This window comes from Acipenser ruthenus, chromosome 6 (genome assembly GCF_902713425.1).
Source record: "Acipenser ruthenus chromosome 6, fAciRut3.2 maternal haplotype, whole genome shotgun sequence".
NCBI classification, from domain to species: Eukaryota; Metazoa; Chordata; class Actinopteri; order Acipenseriformes; family Acipenseridae; genus Acipenser; species Acipenser ruthenus.
In genome coordinates, this window is record NC_081194.1 from 76220397 (window position 1) to 76244682 (window position 24286).

A 24286-nucleotide genomic window follows, 5' to 3' on the forward strand; every position below is an offset into this window, starting at 1 on the left:
ATTTGCAAGTTGTCACAACGTGCGGAATTCAGCACGCAGAATTCAACACGCGGAATTCTGCATGAGGTTTACACACACACTGTATTAAAGTGATTGTTAATGGAACATTTATGTTTAACTCTGCAAATCAAATAAATATTTGTTTGTTCAACTTCATCTCCCTCTGATTTATTTTGTAATATTAATCAAAAGTCAGCAAAGCACTCAATCAATTAAAAGTTCACTATTTACATTTCAAAAAGTGTTTGGCGAAACGTTGCTTTTTTAACATCAGATACCGTTTGATTGCTTGTGTTTATGACCGCACCTCAACTCGCACTCTGTGTACATTCATTTATTGGACATGTACAGTTTATTTTGAATATTTTAAAGCTATTTTAAGCATAGCCTACTTAAATATCACAAGTACATGGTGACTACATAAAATATACTAACATAGCCGAAAGTGTTGCGTATACACCTGCCTCGTAATCTTTTTTTAACAATTATTTTTATTCATTTTACAATCGCCGGTTCGAAACCAAGCTATGCCACTGCAGACTGTGGACGGCAGTTCCAAGGGGGTGACGCACAATTGGCCAAGCGTTGCCCGGGAAGGGTAGAGGTTAAGTCGGCTGGGGAGTCCTTGGCTCACCGCACACCAGTGACCCCCCCTGTGGCTGGCTGGGCACCTGCAGGCCGGCCTGTACGCAATTCAGGCAGGCCTGTACGCAAAACTGTGTGGTCCGCCGATGCAGTAAGTTGTGGATATGGCTGCACGCCGGGCTTGCAGAGTGAAAAAAAGCGGATGGCAGACAGCACTCATTTTGGAGGACGCGAGGGCTCGCCCTCGTCTCTCCCGAGTCAGTTCGGGGGTTGCAGCGGTGAGCCAGATTGAATTGGGCATTCAAAACTGGGAAAAAATTGGAAAATGGATAAAAATAATTGTTAAAAAAAAAAAAAAAAAAAAAATCAACAAAAAACAGTCTGTGTTGGCTGCAAAAAAGTAACAAGCAGACAAAATAGGTTTTTTAAAAACACGCTTGAATCACATATTCGGCAACATTTGAGTTTGTAAACCTTTAAAACGTATGTTGACACGTTAATTACAATGACCGTGTAATTCCCATAGACTATTTTGCTGCCTCTAATCCCAAAATATTAAACACGAGAGAAACGTTAACTGCAAACGTGAAATGACAAAACCTTTTGTGTGGTTAGAGTCAAGGTGCAGTGTATCTACTAAGTAAGCAGTAAGTTCCTCAGAATTAGCAGTTGTAAAGCTCTGTGGGATGAAAGTAATGCACAAAACACAGTTGCCTTCATCATCAGTGTCCTCGTCGCATATGCGCAAACTCAGAATCGTTCATTTTTCTATTTAAAAATTCATTGTGTGCTACATACACACTGTAGGGGGATACTCTCCTCTGAGTGTGTCACTGTTAGGCACGGCTCAACAATTTCAATGACCAGCCGTTATATCGGTATGTTCGCTGCACAAAAGCTTCCACTAATTCAAACGTGTTGACATTACGTGTTTCTCCTCTAGTTTCTGTGCTCTTTTTTAAATAGCCTGTCATTGTGACCTGGTTGTTCGGTAATTGTTTAGCCTGAACTTCAAGTTTGATTTTCTTGTTTTTGTGTATTGCGCTGTCAAGATGCTTCTCAATAGCACCTTTTCTTAAATGATTCAAAGACACATTACAAGTTGAGCAAAACAGAATCCCACCATCTGCATGCAACATCCCCTTTTCGTAGCTCTGAACGCGATCTTCTGTTAAAATTAATGTAGCTTTTTTTTTTTTTTAATTGTCAGCTGTCTAAATTTTTAATGTTACTCATACATCAACAATATCTAAACCATTTTAAACTTCCTGCCTTTGACTCGTATGTTACGTCATTGTACACTATGAGGAATTCACCAATCATGAAGCTGGTATTTAGTAACCAAATGCACGACATTGACACCGAACCGTGTACAGCTACTGTAGCGCTGCTTCTACTTGATAAAAGTATGAAATGAACAGGGGAGGTGAACAGTAATGTGAAATATTAGAAGGGAAATAAAATGCATATTTTTCAAGGTAGACGGTCAAATACACGATTTCTGTGAAATTCGTGATATCGTGAATTTTCTGGGGCCCTACATATAAGGCTAGTATGATCTGTGATCAATCTGTATGTAGTTTTTACCTCTTCCTCACACAGCCCTAGTAACGTCTGCCTGGTCCGAAATACTCTCTTCCTAACTCTTCTTCTGGCTCTCCTGTGCAGCTTTTCTGCTGGTTCTGTGACACAGCCTGGTTTCAATAAGCGGCACTTTTAACACACGCTGAGGCTTAAAGTTAGCGCCCTTAAGTGAATATGGTTTGCATATCAAATACCTCCCTCACGGTATTTTGTGGTGTGATTTGCATACATTTCCAAACATTAACATTATTCGTTATATTTAAATGACTCGAACGCTTTACTTTTTCTGCACGCTTTTCTCCACACACTACGTTGCCTGCCACTTGTTAGTGAACACAGCAGGTGTACAAAGCATGCAGTAAAGGTGCTGTTTAGTGAATGAGGCCCATAATGTGTTATAAAACAGGTGTCACTCCTGTACCTACCAGCAGCGGAACAGGACCACTTTGAAAACAAGAAGACATCCACCAACCCTGCATATCTACATTTTTAATACAAATAATAGCTACAGTGGTTTAGCATTTTACTATTACCACACTCCAATATTAAATGTAGGCCAGGGATAATAGGGTATGCATGTCCCTTTAATAAATGAGTGGGCAGCACAAGGTTACAGAACAAGAACCCTCATCTGCATTCCACCCGTCTGACACTGAGCTGAGAACCCCCATGTTAGTGAGTCGCTGTGCAGACAGATGGCTGTCCTGGAATGAATACAGCATCATGCATGTATGTGAACATGAAACCGCACAAACACAAAGAGTATGGCACGAACCTAATGTAACAGACACTCCCCTGTTCTCCAAGTTAATAAAGCTCAGTGGCTTTCCTGCACCCTGGACACACAATGCTTTCATGTCATGCATTATGCAGTAGCTAGAAGTGTGGACTAGTAGAGAGGCCTTTGGGTTGGTTCTTTGTTCTTAGAATGGCGAGTCCCATTTATTTGTATCGGAGAAGCCTTGCTAACTAGGCACTTGTTTGTGAAAATGTCTATAATACCGTCCTATTAAAAACGTTTAACAAACTTATAAAATACTGAAAATTGCACTTTGTTTTAAATATATCTTTGATCCCCAGTGTGTTAATAATGGTCGTTAATTTCCTTTAACTAGGGAAAAAAGGGTTATTTCTCTCTTATTCTATATTCTCAGAAGATTCCTGCTTTTTACAATGAATTATACCATTGGTACAGTACACATACATAATACTAAAAAGTCTGGATGCAGGTGGCCCATCCAAAATCACAGCTATGACACTTAACAGCTCTAACATCTAGCAGACTCCAAAAAAGCTTCCAGTGGCTCTGTAATGCTATCGTTATTATTATTATTATTATTATTATTATTATTAATAATAATAATAATAATAATAATAATAATAATAATAATAATAATAATAATATTATTATTATTATTATTATTATTAATTTCTTAACATATGCCCTTATCCAGGGCGACTTACAATTGTTACAAGATATCACATTATTTTTACATACAATTACATTATTTTTTAACACATTATTTTTACATACAATTACCCATTTATACAGTTGGGTTTTTACTGGCGCAATCTAGGTAAAGTACCTTGCTCAAGGGTATAGCAGCAGTGTCCCCCACCTGGGATTGAACCCACGACCCTCCGGTCAAGAGTCCAGAGCCCTAACCACAACTCCACACTGCGGCATCCATAACATTAACTGTATAACTAAAATAAACTATGTCACGTAGACAAACCTATTGGCTTTATTAAACTGAAGGATTGCAAGTGAAACGCACTGGGACATAAACTAGCACAATGAGAATCAACAACTGTCAGGTTTAAATACATACAGACAAAATCACAATACTTCCCTCTCAGCACAACACACAGATGTACCTGAACTGCATGTAGTTGCTTTAGGGTCAGGATTCCTTTGCTCTCCAGGTTTCTTCAATGCAATAAGGCTGTTTTTCAATGTATTCTCAGCTGCAACAGGCTGAAAAGAAATTATAGGACATTCGGCTTACCTCCAGAACAAGGAGTAAAAATAAGCATGAGCTGGCTTGAAATGTAGCACTTCCTTACCTTTTCAGCAGTAAGAGTGGGCCTGTGGAACAAAAAAAAAAGAAATTAGTAAATTTGGGTGACTGCAAATACTATATACTAATTTGATTATTTATTATATATCTATTTCCCCTTACAAATTGTGCAAAAAGGAAAGAGAGATTAAGGCTGTAGTCTGTCCGCATTCTAATTTTAGCTACGCACTTTTCCCCGTGTTGAAACTCTATCTCTAGTCTCAAATTGCTCAAAGCACAGCAACGAAGCATATGCTTGAACCATCATAACCTGCAACAATCAGAATCTGCTGATTGCACTCAGGTCTGGTTGATGTGGAAGCTCCTGATGGCGACCGAACACACACATTGCTGCAGCGAGTGTAACGAACTGAGCGCGAGCGTGTGCATTCTCCAGTGCAGCGAGTGTAACGAACGGAGCGCGAGCGTGTGCATTCTCCAGTGCAGCGAGTGTAACGAATGGAGCGCGAGCGTGTGCATTCTCCAGTGCAGCGAGTGTAACGAATGGAGCGCGAGCGTGTGCATTCTCCAGTGCAGCGAGTGTAACGAATGGAGCGCGAGCGTGTGCATTCTCCAGTGCAGCGAGTGTAATGAATGGAACTTTATAATGCAAAATGTGTTAATTCTACAGGGTGATGCAACATTTTTGGCCATAGCTGTAGGTCACTTTTTTGGCCATAGCTGTAGGTCACTTTGTGGATCGTGTAAAAAAGATGTCCTTCCTGCATCCAAACTGAATTAAATATTAAGAAAATCTGAAAATCACCCAAAAGTGCAGTGCTGGTCTGGCTTGAGGGACAGGAGTACACAACTACCAGATATAGAGGCTGGTCAGGCTTGAGGGATAGGAGTACACGACTACCAGATCTAGAGGCTGGTCAGGCTTGAGGGAAAGGAGTACACGACTACCAGATCTAGAGCCCCGTGTGAAAAGGGTGAGAGCTTAACAGGGCAGTGACGATTGGAAATGGGCCTACAATTACACTTTTAAGTATGAATTAATGTATTACAAGCGCCTCCACTAAATACAGTGCTAGTTTCCTTTGATGTGCAGCACTCATGGGGGATAAGCATGGGGGGGTGCAAGTTAAGGGGAATCTGTGGTCCCTGGAGAAGGCATGTTCTCCCATAGACCTCACGGTTCTAAAGGATTCCCTCTTACTGTTGGTGTGTCTTGCAGAGCTTCGTCAGCGTTGCCAGCTCCTGAGCTTCCAGAGTGTTCAGAGTGTTTCTGAAGGGCTTGGTCTCCTGAGATTGGGCTACTTTCCTTCTTGATTCTAAAACCGCCAGAGGGGACGTTAAAAGACATAGATCAGGTTGTTTGAAAGCCAACTACAAAAATAAATAAATAAATAAATAAATACATACATACATAAATAAATAAATAAATAAATAAAAAACCCACTGCTCATCTGTGCCATCAGAGGGATTGCTTTGTATCTGTTTTTCTGTAAGCTGATCCATCGACAGTCATTGACAGCCCTGTATTCAACAACTGGGCTGCCAGACCATTACAGTGCGGTCAAGCTTACAGCATATGCGCCACCATGCGGAGGAAAGTCTGTCAAGATTTCAAACGATTTCTCCTTTCTACTACAAATCTTAATCCTGGTATACCATTTCATGGAAATTACCGATAGTGTAAATGCCACTCTGCTAAGAAAAAGGATGTCCTCACATTATAATGGAATAGTAAATCATCCAGGGCTCTGGTTTGTGAATCCACAGCTTTTGTGGAAAAACATGTATTCAGTCTGTATTTAACTTAAATAGTTGGCTCCTACAAAAATAGGCCATGAAAAATACTTCCAGCATTTATTTCATTGCAACAATAATGCTGGGATGTGTTGATTATTATTTTGTATACAGTATTTATTCATTTAGTTTTTTTAAACTGTGCAGAGCTCTGTAATAGAAAGCACTTGAGAGAATAAATAGTTCTCAGGATAAAGGATTCACCTCATATATTAAGACTTCAGGTGGGCAAGTAGTTTGTTATCATTCGGTTTTACATAAGCCTCAGGAAAATGAACCAGTACATTTCAAATGTCCATAAATTACCATAATATGATCAGCGAGTTCTAATATCGTTAAATGTATATACTAGTCAATCTTTAAATAAACAAAATGTGATTCTGTAAGATGCCATATACATATCTTTAAACGTGCACAGATGTTTGATCATCACAAAGTCTTGGGTTTGCCAGTACTCTGATATACAGTAGATTACTTATTCAATGCAACAAATCATTAGATTTTCATAGAACAGTCCATTTGTGACAAAAGCAGAAAACTCATTACTCGGATAGCTGTACATGACACATGGATGAAACATGGCAGCTGCCTCTATGGTACATACCCCACTGCTTCTGAATGGCTGACAAGTTGGACAGCAGCTGCTCGTGGTACAGTCTTTCCAGCTGGATGAACTGGACAGCTTTTTCATCTGCAGGGGTTGTTAAAGAAAACTAATGGAAAGCCGGGTGTTTCGCTTCATACAGCAGGCCAGGGCAAGGTTGGGACGACACAGCAGAGCATTAGTGAAAGGTACACAATGCTCAGCAATGTTCTGCTATACAGACCACACACAGGATGTTCACTGAAACCAGCTTACTGGAAGACTGCATAAACAAATGCTTGCCTCATGGTGCTTTTAAGTCAAAATTTGAAACACATATATTTAATGAAGAATACAAGCTTTGGCCCTGCTAGTTTCAAACACAAAACAGCAGCTGGAAAAATGTGAAATGGTTCAATTTTTTTTCCAAACAAAGTAAGGATACAATCATGTTCTTGGAAGTAGGTCTCAGCTATCTGGAAAAAAAATGTATTGGCCTCTATATCAGTTTTAAATAATTTTACTGCCCTGAAAATACATTATTGCCTAAATAAGCTCTAGCAAGAACTATACATGACATATGGCATGCTTAGACAATATCGCTTGCCAATCAAAGAAAAAATAAAACTACAAACAGCATTTTAAATAGAAGAACTGTTTTAAAACATGCAATCACAAAACCCATTCTACATATATACACATACAAATATAATACTATTACACGTATCTGGTAAGTTTCTCCACCAATGGCTACCACCTTTGCAGAAGAAGCAGAGCAGTTTCCATTCTTGTGACAAGCAGTAGAACTGTCCAGAAATCAGCTGTAGCATCTCTATTACAGGGGGAGTCTGAACCCAATGGCCCTCGCTTTGCTGCATTGTTGCCAATAGCAATAACAATACATTTCCGAAAATCCTAAGTGCCAGGGCCAAGCTCCCGCAGCCCAGAAGAGGGCCATTGATGAGGCTGCACACACAATAGGGTCTCTTTGAAGAAACAGATTTCTATTCTTGCATTATTCCTGGAGTGCCTCTTAAAAGCTCGGTGGATGTGGTACACATTAGCATTACAAAAACATAAATGGAAACCAAAAACAAAACATGGTATTTTCTTTATTTTTTTTCTTAGCTGTCACTGCTGTGGAACTCTAATGGAACCGCTGTGTGTTGACAGGGCTACCATGAAAATACTGGATAATATATTTCAATAAACAAAACACACAAATAAGAAGAGGTGTATGTAAAAATATCACAAAGAAAAAAGCTAAACTTCTATTACAAGTGGGTCATGATGGAGTAACATGAAGCCCAATCCCAACCCAATCCCAGCTCTCCCAAAAATAAATCAAGACTATTTCACTTTCCACCCTTTACCATTAGAAGATTGCAAAACTCAGACCGATGCATTATCTTGCTGATGTAATCATTTCCCCCAGAAACGTATCACGTGGAAATGACTCCCAACAGAACAGATCTGGGGCATTCATCAGCACAGCAGTGTGCAATCTTTGGAGGCACAGAGAAAACAACGCACACTGAATTGCAGGTCTTTATCACCTGTAACTTCAGATATACAGTAGGAAGTCACATTGCTTTGTCCTAACCAAGTTGCACCACTATTGAGAAGCGACTCTTTATATGTAAAACTGGAAAAGGCATTGCCAGGGATATGCATAATCTGTTCAAAACTGAAGAGAATATTTAAATGAGGGTTTAGTTGAGACCACCAAATAAAATTGAGAAAAAAGGCCTTTATTGCTTTTTGTAACCCAATAGATGGAGGGCATGCAGTCATTATGGGTTAAAAAAACGGAATTAATTCACTGGAGAAGAGGCTCAACCAACCCCCATGAAAATCAAGAGGTTATTAGTCTGAATACAGTCTGCAGAGCTGGATTTCTTTGGTCCACTGCAAGGTTAAAAAAACAATGTTAAAATGCTAGTACTATAATAAAGCAATCTTGTAAATCAAGTTACAGGCTACATTTTTATGACTTTATGTAAATTATCTCCCCAACTTTCTCCGAGGGAATTAGAGGTGGTACATTCTGAGAAATGTTCCTGTACCTCTCCAGCATTACAGAAACACCTTGCAGATATACATTAATTTGTTGTTCAACCCCTGTGCATGTGTGTTGCTCAATTTCATGCCTGTGTAATAAATACATCTTTACAACAGCGGTGTGTTCACAAACAGGTCAATTTCATGCCTGTGTAATAAATACAACTTTACAGAAACATATATATGGCAATCAAACACTTTTCTTGTAATCTGCCATTTCTGAAAAAGAGGCAGACATGTGGTAAAAACACCAGCACAGAGATTATATGTACAGGTCATTGTTCTCACATGACTGCCAAACAGAAACCCCCCAAAATAACAACCCTAACACAGCTAATTAAAGACAAAACTCTGTGGGAAGTTACATTTTTTTTATTCTTGACTACTTATGGTTATTTGCAACAATACACCTTCTACACCTGGGGCTGCAGACAGCAAACACTTTGGAGTCAACTGAAACCATTTACCTTTATTCTGTACTATAGGAGGTCATTCTTGGTCTGTTTTGTAATGTATTTTTAAAAAAGCGAGTCAGAGGAGGAAAGGAAATTCTATTTATGCTAGTTTGAGAGTATATATGTGTTCATATAGTACAGTGTTTTAAGCCATTCTGCTCAGAATTACAGACATTTGTTTTACTAGCGGAGGCCTCAATCCATAAAAACATGCCTTCTTCAGTCACTTTACAGTACCTGGTGGAGACACTGTGGCAGCACGCTGGAGTCGCTCTGTTCCATCCCACCTTGGAGCGAAGAGAACAGCGACTGCAGGAGACTCATTTTATCCATTTTCTGTTGACAGCTGGTAGAGACTTCCAGGAAATCCTCCTCCTCCTCCTCCTCCTCCTCACTGGGTCCCTGAGGACCGTTAGAGATGCCATCTAGCATCATTGCTGTGCAGGCTTCAGGAACCACTCCTGCAAACACGAAACAGCAGCAATGATGACATTGGGACTCTGCATAGAAGAAAGGCCTTTAGGAACCACTCCTGCAGAACATATCATTGTGCGTTGGAAATACAATTAAAAGTGGCATTACTAGGCCATAATATATCCAATATACCTGTCAAATGTAATTTACTGCCATACAGCATGTAGTATCACTACAGCATGCTTCAAAATAATTCTGAGAGAATGCTTGGATCATGATGGAATCACACATGGCTTGCACTGTGCCTACAAGTATGATTGCGCAACATTCAGGTTAGCACATTCCAGAGAAGCTATAAGGGATTAGTCAATTGAAGAACAAGTCACACATGTTATCGTCTTAACATTTTACGACCAATGAAAAGAATCAAATATGGTCTTTTGAATTGGGCCTGTACTGTATGTGTGCACAAAAGAATATCATTCTTATGCACTGTAACCAATGTACAATATGTTCCCTAAAGAGCAATACAGTAAAATAATATTGTTTACACTTGCCCATGCTGTTGCACTGTTACTGTAAACTGTGTATCTTTCTTTTTTTACAGAGCTGTTTTAATTATCTATGGAAATACTGTGTAAAGAAGTAAAGATAGAATGACGTGATATTTTTGCCAAAATACTGTATGTACCATGACTGTTGAGGTATGAATGCAGTGACATAATTGCTGTACTAACACATACAGTACATCCCCTACAGTCAATGATATTATCAGTAAGCTAAAGTTTATACTACAGTCTTGATGCACTGGTATAGGTGACATGACCACAATTGTTTTGGCCTTAAGCGTATGAACTTCAATTGTTGTCCTCTTTTAAGTCATGTGATACCCCTCTTGACATCCATGCCCTCATAATAGATATACTGTAGCTACATAGACAGACAGGAATTCAAAATGTTACCTGAAGATTCCACCTTCATGCCCTTTTTATGTTTTCCATTCCTTTTTGGCGATGTCCCATTTCCCTTGACCCCCTCAGTGTTGGCACTCTGGGTATCGCTGCAGTTCACTGCCTTGTTGTTATTTTTGAGGCCCTGTGCCAGACCTCTGGAATCCCCTGTCTTGCTGTGGGGGTCTGTCTCGTTGTTGTTGACACAGTCCTGCTGGGCCTGCCGGTGCCCGCTCACAGAGCCCTGGATTTGGTTCTCGTTCTCATCAGAGGACGATGTGGTTGTCTGAGGGGATCCTCTTTCCACGTGGTCCTCAAGGTTCACGGTCCCTTTCATCTGCTTTGACACCTTATTTCTTCGCGTTTCCTCTTCATCCATTAGAGCCCTGAGCTTCAGACCACGGAAGGAGTCAGATCAGTTTCGTTCTCACTTCTGAAAAGAGAGATTTTCAAAAAAAATATAAATGATTATTGCTGCTAAATTCAAACAGTTCATAAAAACAGTGTGGTTGTAAGACAACATTTGCAATACAAATGGTTTAAAGTTTGAATGTGATCTACTAAATGTAATGTTTTGGGACTTTTCCTCCCCATTGTGTTTATGGAAATTCAAAATACCATTATTACTAGAGTGACTCAAGCAGTAATTAATTTACATTGGCACCAAAAGGCATTCAGTTATCCTAAGTTTCAATATCTCTAGTTTTATATAGCCTGTTATTTTAGTTTAATCAGTGTATTAAAGGACACATTGCTCTGATTGATTTTTCAATTGACATTAAATGGATTAGTTTTTTTAAGCCATGTTCAGGTGCGTCAGTATTATCAGTGTCCAAAAAAAGGTGAGAATGTAAGACTGAAAAAAAAAAGGTAAAAACTGAAAGACAACAGCTTGAGTGAAGAAAATGTGAACAAAAAGTTCAAACCAGAAGACCCAGTGACTTTGATGTTATTGGTGTTCTGTCTACACAAGACATTTTCAACCCCAGAAACGTACAAAGGCAGCAGTAGTTCCAGCTGCTAAACTCCCAGTGCAGGTTCAGAAGGTTTGGCACTAGAACACTGCCAGGGAATTCACTAGGCCTAGGCACTCAGCAATCATAACTAGGCCATTTGCACTAGTAATTGTATCTCCTTCAGTAAATGTAATGTCCTAATTTCATTTACTCCGTTAATTATCCCTCATGACCCTTTTAAATATTTTTAAAAGCAAGTTGATACAAATATAGCCCCAGCCTTCAAAAATAAAATGACCCAGCTAAAGTGTTTTTTGCTGTTGTTAATAAAGTACTTCAGTACCATCAATTATAAATATGTACCCTTTATACCCTTACAGGAATGTGTACAGTCCTTTTGCACTGATCCTATGGTGATGCATTTACCATAGTTTAGCACAGGACACACTGCGCCATTAAACAAATGGCAAACAACAGACAAAACCAGTCCTTAAAAGATCTACAGTACATGTGCAAACAATTCATTATGGCTTTAAAGTACTTCCCCTTTAACATGTTTTTTTTTTCCATCTTTGATTTGAATGTGAGGATCAAGTCCGAATATACCACTGCCCACACCTGGCACAATGCCCTGAATTATTAATAATGGTACACTCAGAAGAATTACTCTCATCAACAATGACTCAAAAGCAAAGAACTCCAAGGGGGACATGTATCAAGATCGACCGACGCAGCGCTAAACTGGCGGAGTGTAAAGCAGAGCTCTGCCAATCCACACATTTTACCCCATCCTGAATGTATTAACTGGCCCAAAATGAATGAGGCATGGCATAAGCTGGCACATTTAAATACTTAAATGTGCTGCACCGGTGCTCAAAATGGGCTACCAGTAGCACAAATTAACAGACTAATCTGAAAAATAGCGCCTCCCCTCCAAATGGGCTACCTCGATTGAACAAAAGGAAGGTCATTTGGAGAGGAAGAAATGACAGTTCAAAATGGGCTATCAAGCTATAATTTCACCCTCAGGAAGATCAAAAAAGGTAATGCGGACCCCTAAATACTCTCCCTTCTCAGTACTCTCCCTCTGTTCCTGGGTTGTTCCGGAAGGTTAGGGGCCTGCACTCTCCGTCGTAAGAAATACGTTATCACTGCTGCCATAATGCTCTGTCCTATCAGCTGCTTTCTGACTTTCTTTGCGCCCAAATAAGACCAATTTTAGAGCTGGCGCAGCCGTTCTATAAATCTAATTTTAATATCACTGACTACAATTTGCCCATGCATATATAATTAAGGCTCGACACGCCTTAAAGTGCATGTCTAATCAGCGGTGGAGTGCATTTTGGCTGTGCTAACACGGCCTTAGCTTGCCAAAAGTGTCACGATACATACGTGGCAATTTTATGGCCGGTGTAAACTCAGTGCTATTGCCTTAATGCCGTCGCAAACGTTTGATACATGAACCCCTCCCCCTCCCCAAGTGTTCTATACATCATTAAATGTCACAAAAACAATCTACTATTCCCTAGCAGCTATACACACCTTGAGTCCCATCTCCTTGACTGCAACGCAGGGGACCACAAACACAGCAGAGTATATTCAGGGTGAATTATGCATGTTATTAACAGAAACACTTCATTACTTTTCCATCTCTACATGGATACAGGTTACACAACTGTTTTTACAGGCTAATTGTGCCTTATAATTTCATTACTGTTTTATTAGCCACAAACCTAAGTAGGCAACAGCAACCTTGTGCAGTCATGCATTATTTTACTGCCCAACCCCTGCCTGAAAGAATGAAATGCCATTGACAATCTGTGCGTAATCAGCAGCAGCCCATGCAGTAACTCTGCATTTAAAAAGCTTGGGCTGCCATCTATAATAAATCTTCTTTCTTCTGCACCCAAAATCAATTCTGAAGTAGAAAACTCGTATCTAGCCAAATATATAAATACGTAATAAATACCTTGGTGTCTCTAACCTGGCATTTAAGCTCCATTAAGTCTTATGTTCCATTTCAATGAACACTGATCATATTGAAATTGTGAATTTTAATGCTGAAAGTACTGTATGAATAAGATCCACATCAAGCTTACAGCAGCACTACAGTATACTACAGTATTAAAACATTATTGCAAACAGGGAGTATACATTTCTTCAGTGTTTATATCACTCTCAAGTCAGAAAGTTGTGAAAATGATAAAAGGTGTTACAGGAGGCTATACTGCAATATAGCATATTCAAGTAATTATTGTATTTAAAAGTCTGGTGGTGGATTTTGGGAAGAAGATTAATCATTTAGTTTAACATGACTAGCTCTTAAAGCAGTTCCAGCACCAGTTTTACCAGTTCCAGCACATCCCACCAGTAGCAGCACCAGTCTTACCAGTCCCAGCAGTAGCAGTCTTACCATTTCCAGCACCGGTCCCACCAGTCCCAGCAGTGGGAGCACCAGTCCCAGCAGTGGCAGCACCAGCAATAGCAGTGTCAGCACCAGTTCCAGCAGTAACAGGACCAGTCTTACCAGTCCAGCAGTGTCAGCACCAGTCTTACCAGTTCCAATTGTAGCATCAGTGTCACCAGTCTCAGCATTAACTTCAGTAGCAGTGAACCAAACGAATGTCTCAATGAAGGTATGAACCCATCTACTTATTCATATTTATAAGTTCTATTGTTCTTGTCCTTTTAATAGCACATATTTCTAACAGTGTGAATAGAGTAATTTTAGGTTGGAGTTGTTTTTGCTGGGAGATTTGTTTAAAAAAAATGTATGTGTCATGAAATTTCAAACATCATCCAAGGTGGGTCACTGGGTAAAAAGAGTTAGCAACTTATATTGCTTTGCAGTTTGCAGTCTCCAGGCTTCATAAACAGGATATGCAGGTTTTTGGCTCAGTAAAAAATTCCTAGCTACACCCCTGTAATATCTCAAGACTATAAGCCAAAAGGAAATTCTCTTAACACTACTTCTGGAAATAACGTGTACAGTCTGTTCTGACGCCGTCATATTTAACCAAAATGCTAGAAATCCTATTGACTGCGCAACCAATGCCATTTAATTTACACATCACAGCGCACCAGAAGTGGTACAGTATGTAACACACTGTACACTCTCCAATCAATTTTTAATTTTTCAAACTGCTTCCCACCCATCTCGTCTTCCTAGTCCTGTGTTTTTTTTTATATGTACATCAACCGAAGCTGGCGACTCAGTGAGAGCAGTAAATTGCATTAGAAATTAAGATTAATTTGCTACACGAGGTAACGGTTGCAGGGACCAGCACCGGTATTAACATTTACTGGATCCGAGGATGACCCAAGCCCCAGTGCGTTATTTGTATGCACCAAGCTTTCCTGGTGAGTGTCAAGTACTGAGCATCGCCTGGTTCAGAATGCTTGAAGACATTCATGAGCATGCCGTTTCGAATGGTTTAACACACTTTGTAATTCACAGCATATACTGCAGCAGTAGAGGTTGCTATAATCTGTGTACCCGCACTGTACATAGAGTACTCCGTAGGGTATTTTAAATGAGGAAAACATATGCATACTTGAAATCCAATCAAGCCTAGTGGAATAATAAGGACATATGGATTTCAGAAGAAGTCACTAGGGCACAAACCCTGATTGAATTCTGTTTTGGAAACTGTATCATGAAGGTTATTACAATAATATTTGATTGGCTCTGCATGCAAAGAACAAATACTCTCCACCAGCCAGTGTCTTGTTGACCCATGTATCCTAGCCACATCACATATGTTTAGTACTGTACAACGGGATTGGGGCTTTGATCATGTAAAATAAGAACAATTATGATGGCTTAACATATAAAAACCACTACAGCATTATGAAGAGAAATATACTGCTGGGTGAAGGCCTGTTCTAATTTCAATTAAAAAAATCAGTTTTTGGTGCATAAAAATTTGGGGCTCAAGGTCAAAACCCATTTCAATCTTCTCCAAGGGATATATGAAGTGTACAATGAAGCAGACTACACCACAGTCTAAAATTATCATCTCATCTGTTTCACAAACTTTCCTAAGCTTCCCCACAATTCGCAATATTTTTTTTAGAAGAATGTTTTTGCTAGAATACAGTAGTTGTACAAATGATGACCCCAGTTAGGATTGCACTAAGCAGTACCTGAAATTGTGTCTCGTTTTTTTAAGATCATTATTTTCAATTTTACAATACTATTTTACTTAGAGAATCGTATAACACACTGTGTGCTAAATATGCCAATATCTCAGTGTTTGGTCTTTTACTAAATGGAAACCAAAACGGTCACATGACTGATTTTGGCAGCCAAATTCCAAAAAAAAAAGTCGTAAATCGGTTAGGTCCTAGGAAATAAATGAGGATCAAATGATCTTAATTTGCGTTTAAGTGGTTGCATGCCTTCGCTGCGTGTTTACAATCTGCAGGCATCTGAACCGAATGCCACCGTTTGTAAATGTCAAGCGTCCAAGTTATATCGCTGTTACAAAGACTGGAACAAATGAGGATTTCTGCATAAAACCACAACTTCTAGAGCCAAGCAAGGAGGCTACTCTTTTATTTAACAAAACATTAGATCATAATAGGACTCCTGTGCGTTTAAATGAGCAAGCAGCCCTGAAAGCATTCTGTAAAACCTGGCTTCATTTTGGCAACATTTTAATTATACACTTTGTGAAACTTCAGTTGGGCATTTGAACCCAATACACAAAGCATACTAGTAAGTATGAAGGCAGGATACTGCCTGTATTAGAGGCAGAAGTAGCCTAAATGGCCCATTTATTTGCTGTATCTGTGAAATTTACCACACACAGAGAATATAAATATTACGTCAGTCACTAGTGAGTCACTAGCACTGCAGTGGTCAAGAATATCACTGTTTTCGCTCAATATTGGTACTGTATTTTCAAAAAGTATTAATACATTTAGCTCAAGGATTTCCTGTATTTTTGTGACATACCAATCACTATACGGAAACAAAATAATCAGTTTATTTTCTTGTATTTTCCAAGGTTAGTCATTTAACGCAAAATGGTGACATTAACAACGATTTACTCACAACTAATCTTCCCATCGTGTATAACATGAATAAACTTCGTACAATACCAAAATAAAACAAATGCCGCAATCCACTAACAACAAGGTCTTCAAGGTCTTCCCAGTATCCACACAACAGCTTACCTTGCTGGTGCAGTCAACAGCAACGCAGCTGAATACATTGAAACGTGTGCTACTACAAACTGTACACAGAAAACATACAAATCATTCTGAACAGCAAAATGGGTCGCATACTACTATTTTCATACACTAAGAATTTTGAAATAATACATAATAAAACCTATTTATGACTGCTATAACACAGACTGCATTATTTATGTACATACATTAGTAATTCGATGACAAGCTCATGCTCATAGCAACGTTTCTCTGTGTCCAAATCCCTCTGTTAAACCCTGGCATTAAATTATATTTTAACTGCACAAACAGAATTACAGTGTGATTTGTTTCCGATTTTACCTGTCAGTGACTGTCAAGCCGGAGTTACTTTTCACCCGCGATTCGCTCTTCATTGATCTCCGGCTTCAGCTGCTGTTTTGATGTTTTCTCGCTCTCTGCTCTTCCTGCTGTTCTGTCCGGTGCTGCCGTGTCTCTCGAGTCGGCATTACTGAAAAGCACACATCCAAATAAACGCGCCCTCATGTGGGCTGACTGACTCAACCACACCGCACTTTCAACGGCAACATGTCAAACTGGAAATGTTAAAAAAAAAAAAAAAAAAACCTACAGACAGTGAAATGTCATTTTTATTTTCTAAATGTAGAGCAACTAGACAAATGCTGTTATTTAATTAATGCACAAAATAGATCTACAGTATTTAGAAAACCGACAGAAGGATTTTAGCCGGACTGGCAAGAGGTTGCCGTTGCCCTCTGCTGTTTGCAATGGATAGTGCAGGCAGTGAACTTCAGCGAGACAAGCTTGCCAAGCATTCTTGTATTCCTTAGCCAATGTATCATTCTGTAGTTCTTATCCAATGCTGCCACCCTGTGGCCATTAAGTAGCCTGCTGTTCTACTAATGGCCCTTAAAAAAAGTAAAAGCACTTAAAAAAAAACAAAAAAAAAAACATAAGAACATAAGAAAGTTTACAAACGAGAGGAGGCCATTCAGACCATCTTGCTTGTTTGGTTGTTAGTAGCTTATTGATCCCAGAATCTCATCAAGCAGCTTCTTGAAGGATCCCAGGGTGTCAGCTTCAACAACATTACTGGGGAGTTGGTTCCATACCCTCACAATTTTCTGTGTAAAAAAGTGCCTCCTATTTTCTGTTCTGAATGCCCCTTTATCTAATCTCCATTTGTGACCCCTTTTTTTCAGGTCAAAAAAGTCCCCTGGGGCGACATTGTCAATACCTTTTAGGATTTTGAATGCTTGAATCACCACGTAGTCTTCTTTGTTCAAGACTGAATAGATTCAATTCTTTTAGCCTGTCTGCATACGACATGCCTAAAAAAGGACACGGCTCAGTCGCCCTTTGAAATGGCTGGGATCTGCCACTGTGCAATAACAAATACATTTTCTGATACGTTCAAATATTCTTTAAACATTTTAATGTAGTAGAATAATTGACTGTAATTAAAAAAAAAAAAATCTATCTAAATATAATTTGGAGCTATATATAATTTATAAACTTTGACTTCTCTGTATGTAAATCAGTGTTAGGTAGTTGTGCCGCTTTGACTGTGCAGCAGATAAATGCAGTCGTGTCGGATAGTTTTTGTAAGCAGTGTAGATGTGTATTAGTATTGTGTGTGTGTCTGGTTTCTGCAGATGCAGTTTGGTGGGAAGGCTGTCGGGTTCTGGCTGCACTGAACACCCTGGCAGGCACCAGTCCTTTCTTATGTCCTGTTCACTTGATACTTACTGCCTGTCTTTGAGCAGTCCTTGTTGCACGACATGTCTGTCTTGTGTATGTTAGCAGATGCAGTGTGAAGACTCTGGTCCTGGTTTCGTGCTGTGTTTGAAGTATTGGTGAGGGTTAACTTCTAGTACAGAACGAAAGACTAAATTCGGAAGTTTGTTGCAATTGACTATTAGCTACCATATATAGCAGTTCAATATTCTTGCCACAGGGTGGCAGCATTGATAAGGCGTTACAAAGAACTCTGAATTCTGCATCAAGGCTGATTCGAAGGTCAGCCTTCATTTGTTGTTTAGTTGTTTATTTGTAAGACCCCTCACCTCCTAACCCTAACCCTGCCCCAATCTCTTAACCCTTCACCACTTTACTCTCCTAACCATCACCCCCAAACCACAACCCTTAACCCCAACCTTAACATATCTTACCCTATTTCTTTAAATTCCAACTATAATTCTTTTTTTAAGAAATAAAATGATGTATATGTTGCCAGTGCAGGGAATATAATGATAAGATATCACTTCTCTCTTTTTTTTCCCCCTCAATAATTCTATTTTATTAATATGTAATTTATTACCTGAACCCCTAGACCCAAGTACAAAAATACAGTACAGATTTAGTGGCCAGTTATGTATACAAACAGGCTCTTTGATCAATATAGTACAAAAGTACTGAGGAATGGAAAATGAATTATTATTGGAATGTAAAATTACTTTAAAAACAAAACCAACACCGCAGTTTATAGCAGTGTTGTTGTTTTGAAAGATAATAGTAATGATTTATACTAATTTGATGCTTAAATGGCAGTTTGTAGATTATATTTGCACTGGTGTGGGCAACAATATCCTGGTGACATGGGTTTTGATTATTGACAAGCTTCCTCAGTACACACTCCTTCAAATATTTTACATTATAAAAACCTTGTACATTGCACCTTATTTATTTACCAATACCTAAATTGTTATTTTGTATATTATGAGAAAGCTGTCCAATTGCCAATACATACATAAATAACACACACATTTGCACTCTACACTCGCCTAAAAAGTGGCCTTTATCACTATGGCAACCATACAATCTGCATTTTAAATGTTATTTTGCTCCCAAGAGATATACCCAATCTGGGCTAAAACTAAAAATACTGGATTCCAGCCCAACTAAATATCGCGGTGATCCACAGTGCCAGGAGCATTGTTTTGTTATTGAAATGATCAGATGCTGTATTATTGGGCCTATACCACACTCTGACTACCTTTCTAGTATGAAATCAACTTTGGTCATTCTTCCAAAGGTGCCTAATTTTATATATATTGATTATAGGGCAAGATTTTCAAAAGCTTAATAAGAATATCAATACTAAAACTAATAACACCTCAAGGCTACTCACAAAGCCCAAATTTGCCTACAATGTTTCGTGCATTTGTGATTTGGGGTTACGTTTTTTGTGTGTGTGTTCTTTTCTGTTGATGATCATTTGGAGTAGGGAGCTAACCCTTGGATACCCAACAGTCCGGTTCAGTTTTACACTACGATATCATTTGAAACTATACCTTTAACTAATTATTCTGTTTCTATCAACAAGAGATTGACATCCAAGCTGTTTCATGGTGCATCCTTGTGGTGCTTTAATATTCACTCATTAATAAAACACACTTTCCACTGTAATTATTCATTTAATTTACTTATTGCATTTATATAGCACTTTTTATACAAAAGTATCGCAAAGCACTGTACAGTACACAGCAGAAAAAAAGAACAAACCACAATCCATTTGTATAGCATGTCAGAAATACAACTGTTTAAATAACATTTAAATAACAGTATACACATAATAATACAAAAGCAGCCATTTTAAAGTTATATTAAAACACACTAATAAGAAAGCCATTTTATAAAAGTGCATTTTTAGCCTTGACTTGAAAAATGTAACGATTCCAGCTTCCCTGACAAACGAAGGCAGAGCATTCCATAATTTAGGAGCTCTACAAGAAAAAGCCCTACCTCCTGTGTTGCTCTTGCTGACCCTAGGAATAACCAGCAGCCCCGTATCCTGTGATCTCAGAGCGCAGTTTGGAAGATATGGGTCAGTAACTCCTGCAAATAACTAGGTGTTAATCCATTCAGGGCCTTGTAAGTTAACAGCAAAATCTTAAAATCAATTCTATACCGAACAGAGAGCCAGTGTAAAGAGGCCAAAACAGGGGTAATATGTTCACTTTTCCTGGTTTTAGTCAGAATTCTAGCAGTGGTATTCTTAACAAGCTGCAAGCGGGATACCACATGTTTTGGGACACCAGAAAACAGTGCATTACAATAATCAATTCTAGATGAAACAAAGGCATGCATTAGTCTCTCTGTATCAGATACGGAAATAATTGGTCTAAGTTTGGCTATATTTCTCAGATGGTAAAAAGATACTTTAGTAACTTTCCTAATATGAGTCTCAAATGATAGATCAGGATCAAAGATGACCCCCAAACTCTTCATTTCTAGTTTAAGTTTTGATGAGAGACTGCAAAGGTCGATCTTATGTAATCCCACATTTCCTGTTAGTTGGTTCTGTGATCCCACTAGCATAACCTCTGTTTTGTCTGAATTCAACATTAGAAAATTCTGTGACAATCTATGCTTGATGTCTGTAAGGCAAGTAGCTAATAACACCCAGGCAGAAGAAAATCCTGGCTTTAGGGACAAATCTAGCTGGGTATCATCAGCATAGCAATGGAAGTTCACTCCGTGTCTGCGGATAATGTTACCTAACGGTAGCATATATAATGAAAACAACAAGGGACCTAGAATGGAGCCCTGTGGAACACCACCGACAACTTCCGATAATGCTGATTTTACCTGCCCGACAGAGATGAACTGAAACCTATCAGAAAGATAAGATTTGAGCCAGGATAGGACAACGCCAGACAGTGCCACTGTGCTTTCAAGACTATTCGGTAGGATAGAATGGTCTACAGTATCAAAGGCAACACTTGGATCTAAAAGAATTAAAACTGATGGAAAGCCAGAGTCAGAGCTTACCAGCAGATCATTCACATCTCTGACAAGGGCCGTCTCAGTGCTATGTGCAGCACAAAAACCAGAGTGAAACTTCTCGAATATACCATTATGAGTTAGAAATTCTTGTAATTGAATTGCAACAACTCTCTCTAGAACCTTATCTAAGAATGGAAGGTTGGAGATTGGCCTATAGTTATTGAGGACTTTAGGGTCCTGTGAAGGGTGGCACAAAGGATGAGGCTCAGAGACAGACAAAAGACTTATTAAATACAAGGGCCAAACAAAAGGTTATTAAAACACAAAGTAAAACTTACAGAAAATAAATCTTCCAGGCTGAGCTTTGCCTTCATTGGTCTGCAAAAATTCAAAAAACCCAGCAAGCAACAAAACAAAACAAAAAAACCCATGAAAAAAACCCACTTGCTACCTCAGCTACCTCTCCCTAATGAGGCGCTGAGGCCTCCTTTTATGTCAGGTGGCTGGGTGCTGATTGATTGTTAATTACTCCCACCTGACACAATAAACCTGGGCAGGGAGGGGAATTTAACCCCATCCCTGCCAATGTTTACAAGGGCAGAGCCACACACCTCCCCCATCCCCCATTGAATCCAAGCCCTCCTCCCAAGAGTCCCCTTATGTCCCTCGGATGGACTATTTCAGCAGGCGGTGATGGGCGGGGTTGATGTCGGAACACCCAAGCCTTCTTCAATGGCGGGGACACCGGCCCTTCAAAGCACGCGGACGCTGGCAGGGAACCTGGACCCTCCAGCAGGGGCAGCGCTGGTGGCACATCTGTAGGCGGAGGCAGGAACGGCAGCCCGTCTCCCTCTGGTGGCGGAAATAGGAACGGCGGCCCGTCTCCCTCTGGTGGCGGAGGCGGGAACGGGCCAATTCACAGGGCAAGTCAAAAAGGAATGTAGCCACACCCTACCAGATTAAGTACTAGCAATGTGGAACAAGCTGCTCAAAATATTTAGTCAATATTAATAAAGTAGGTAAAATGAACTTACCAATCACAATAACGTCTCAATGGAAATCTTCAGTAAACCACAGGTTAAGAGTGACCTCCGCCTGTTCTGGCCTCTAACTCAGTTCTGCTTAGCAGACCCATACAGCAGTCCCTTGAACTGTGACATGCCTTTGGAATTTAAAGGCACATACGACACAGGACAAGACAGGGATGATTGGATGGAGAACTTGCACACCAATGGCTGGTTCTACATAGCCTCATTAATCTTGAACTACCTTGAGGTAACCCCAGGCAGTCCAGGTTTAGTGCTCATCAGGGTTATCTTCCAGTGACAAACCTGCCTAGGTTTTCCTCAATGAAGCCAGTGGAGATACCACCAGTGCCTATTGGCAAGCTGTAAAAGCTTTTGTTTTATAAGCTCTTCATGGTAAATGCCATGTGGCTGAGCTGGTTTATTATGAAATACAGTGCAATAATGATGCTCTGAATTGGCATACTCATATTATCAGTGCTTAATTTAACTGCCCCAGGACTACAAGTCTGAACAATATTTACATATTATGCCAATTATATATAACAGTGACTTAAAGTAGCACATACATATGTATAGATGAACAGGTAGTGATATATAGATACAGAACATAAATAGATACCGCTAGATACGATTTGACATTCTTACCTTGGTCGTGTTTTCAGCAACATTTATTCAGCGATTTTTTTTGTTTTCAACAGCACAGAGAATTTGAATGTGAACCTATGTTTCAGAACGTTGTAGCCTACATAACATCCTTTGAGTCTATTTTTTTAATGTGTATTTGCTGTTTGATTTTGCCGCTTCCAACTATTTATCATTTTTAACGGCGACATTGTAGAATTCCACAGGAATAGCTGAGATTGCATGTAATGCAAAGTTCTCTTTTGACCAATCCAACAAATTTCACTTTCAAACCCAGTACCTCGCTCGCACGTCTCCTCACTCTCGCGTGATTTTCAGACTCACACACGTGGTGCGCTTGCGTGTTGGTGGACAGACAGATTTAATCTGTTGTTATCACTTAAAACGTGCAATTGGCAATACTGCAGCAATGATCTTAATGTCCATATTGAAGTAGGCTACAATATTTATTTAATTAAAAATTGTTGTTGTTCTTTGTTGAAATTAATGTTCAGCTTTCGTATTTTGTTGTGTACTTTAATTAAACCAAGTTGTGTGAGAAGACGTTTTCCAAATCAAGTAAGCTTATTTGTGAATAAAAAATTACAAGAGTCGCAGTCGTTGTTGTGCTGCCAGTGTCATTATGAAATCGTAAACGACAAAAGTACGAACTTGGCAGCAGACGGTCTCTCTTTAGCGAGGAAGCAAGAACTGCGTTGAGAATTAAGAAAACAAATTTGAGAGCAAAATTTTGTACGAGATTTTTAACTTTCATAACTGAGAGATTCCAGGGCCAAGCCCCAGCACAAATTAGGCACTGCATGTCATTCACTTCAGTGTGGGGTACCTCTTAGATTCACTCAAGTGCCCAGAAGCCTCACCCATCAGTGCAGATAGTCTACTGTTCTCTGAAGTCCCATATCCTGTACCACTCAACGAGTCTGCACCGGCTCCTCTTGAACCGGGTCTATTGTAAACCCGGGCTCTGTCTTCACGAGATGCATGAATGAAATGTAAAGGGATATGTGACAGGGGGAACTCTGTTGCTGGTTCTTGCACTGATGTGTGCAGCTGGGACGCGGAACAGGAGACGCGTTGCTAGGAAACCAATTGAGCAGTTAGGCTGGCCCGACGCCGAGCTGATGGGGAGGTCCGGACTGGCTGGGGGGCGTGCCCTGGGAGTCTGCGCCACAGCTCGAGGCGACTGCACCGTGATGCTACACAGAGGTGCTTTATTTACATCGAGGAGGAGCGCGTCCACTCCGCAAGTTAACTACTATGGAATTGCAAGACGGTGCCTGTGAAGGCTCTGCTCAGCCAGGACCGTCGCA

The 24286-nt window shown here is 39.7% G+C and overlaps 1 protein-coding gene across 2 annotated transcripts in view; it reads right to left on the reverse strand.

Moving 5' to 3' along the window:
- LOC117411319 (consortin-like) overlaps positions 1-22418 on the reverse strand; it is a 35119-nt gene extending 12701 nt beyond the window's left edge. The window contains exons 1-9 of one of the 2 annotated variants that reach the window (XM_059025825.1): positions 22341-22418; positions 16921-17068; positions 10460-10880; positions 9321-9544; positions 7013-7043; positions 6589-6675; positions 5392-5506; positions 4237-4258; positions 4048-4147 (exon numbers count right to left, since the gene is read on the reverse strand). In XM_059025825.1, coding sequence (XP_058881808.1) covers positions 4048-4147; positions 4237-4258; positions 5392-5506; positions 6589-6675; positions 7013-7043; positions 9321-9544; positions 10460-10826 — 946 coding nt within the window. In that variant the 5' untranslated portion in view covers positions 10827-10880; positions 16921-17068; positions 22341-22418. Of the gene's footprint in view, positions 1-4047; positions 4148-4236; positions 4259-5391; positions 5507-6588; positions 6676-7012; positions 7044-9320; positions 9545-10459; positions 10881-16920; positions 17069-21644; positions 21731-22340 lie in introns of those variants that run through there. The other variant, XM_059025826.1, reaches the window with a different exon arrangement.
- Between the last annotated feature and the right edge of the window lie 1868 nt (positions 22419-24286).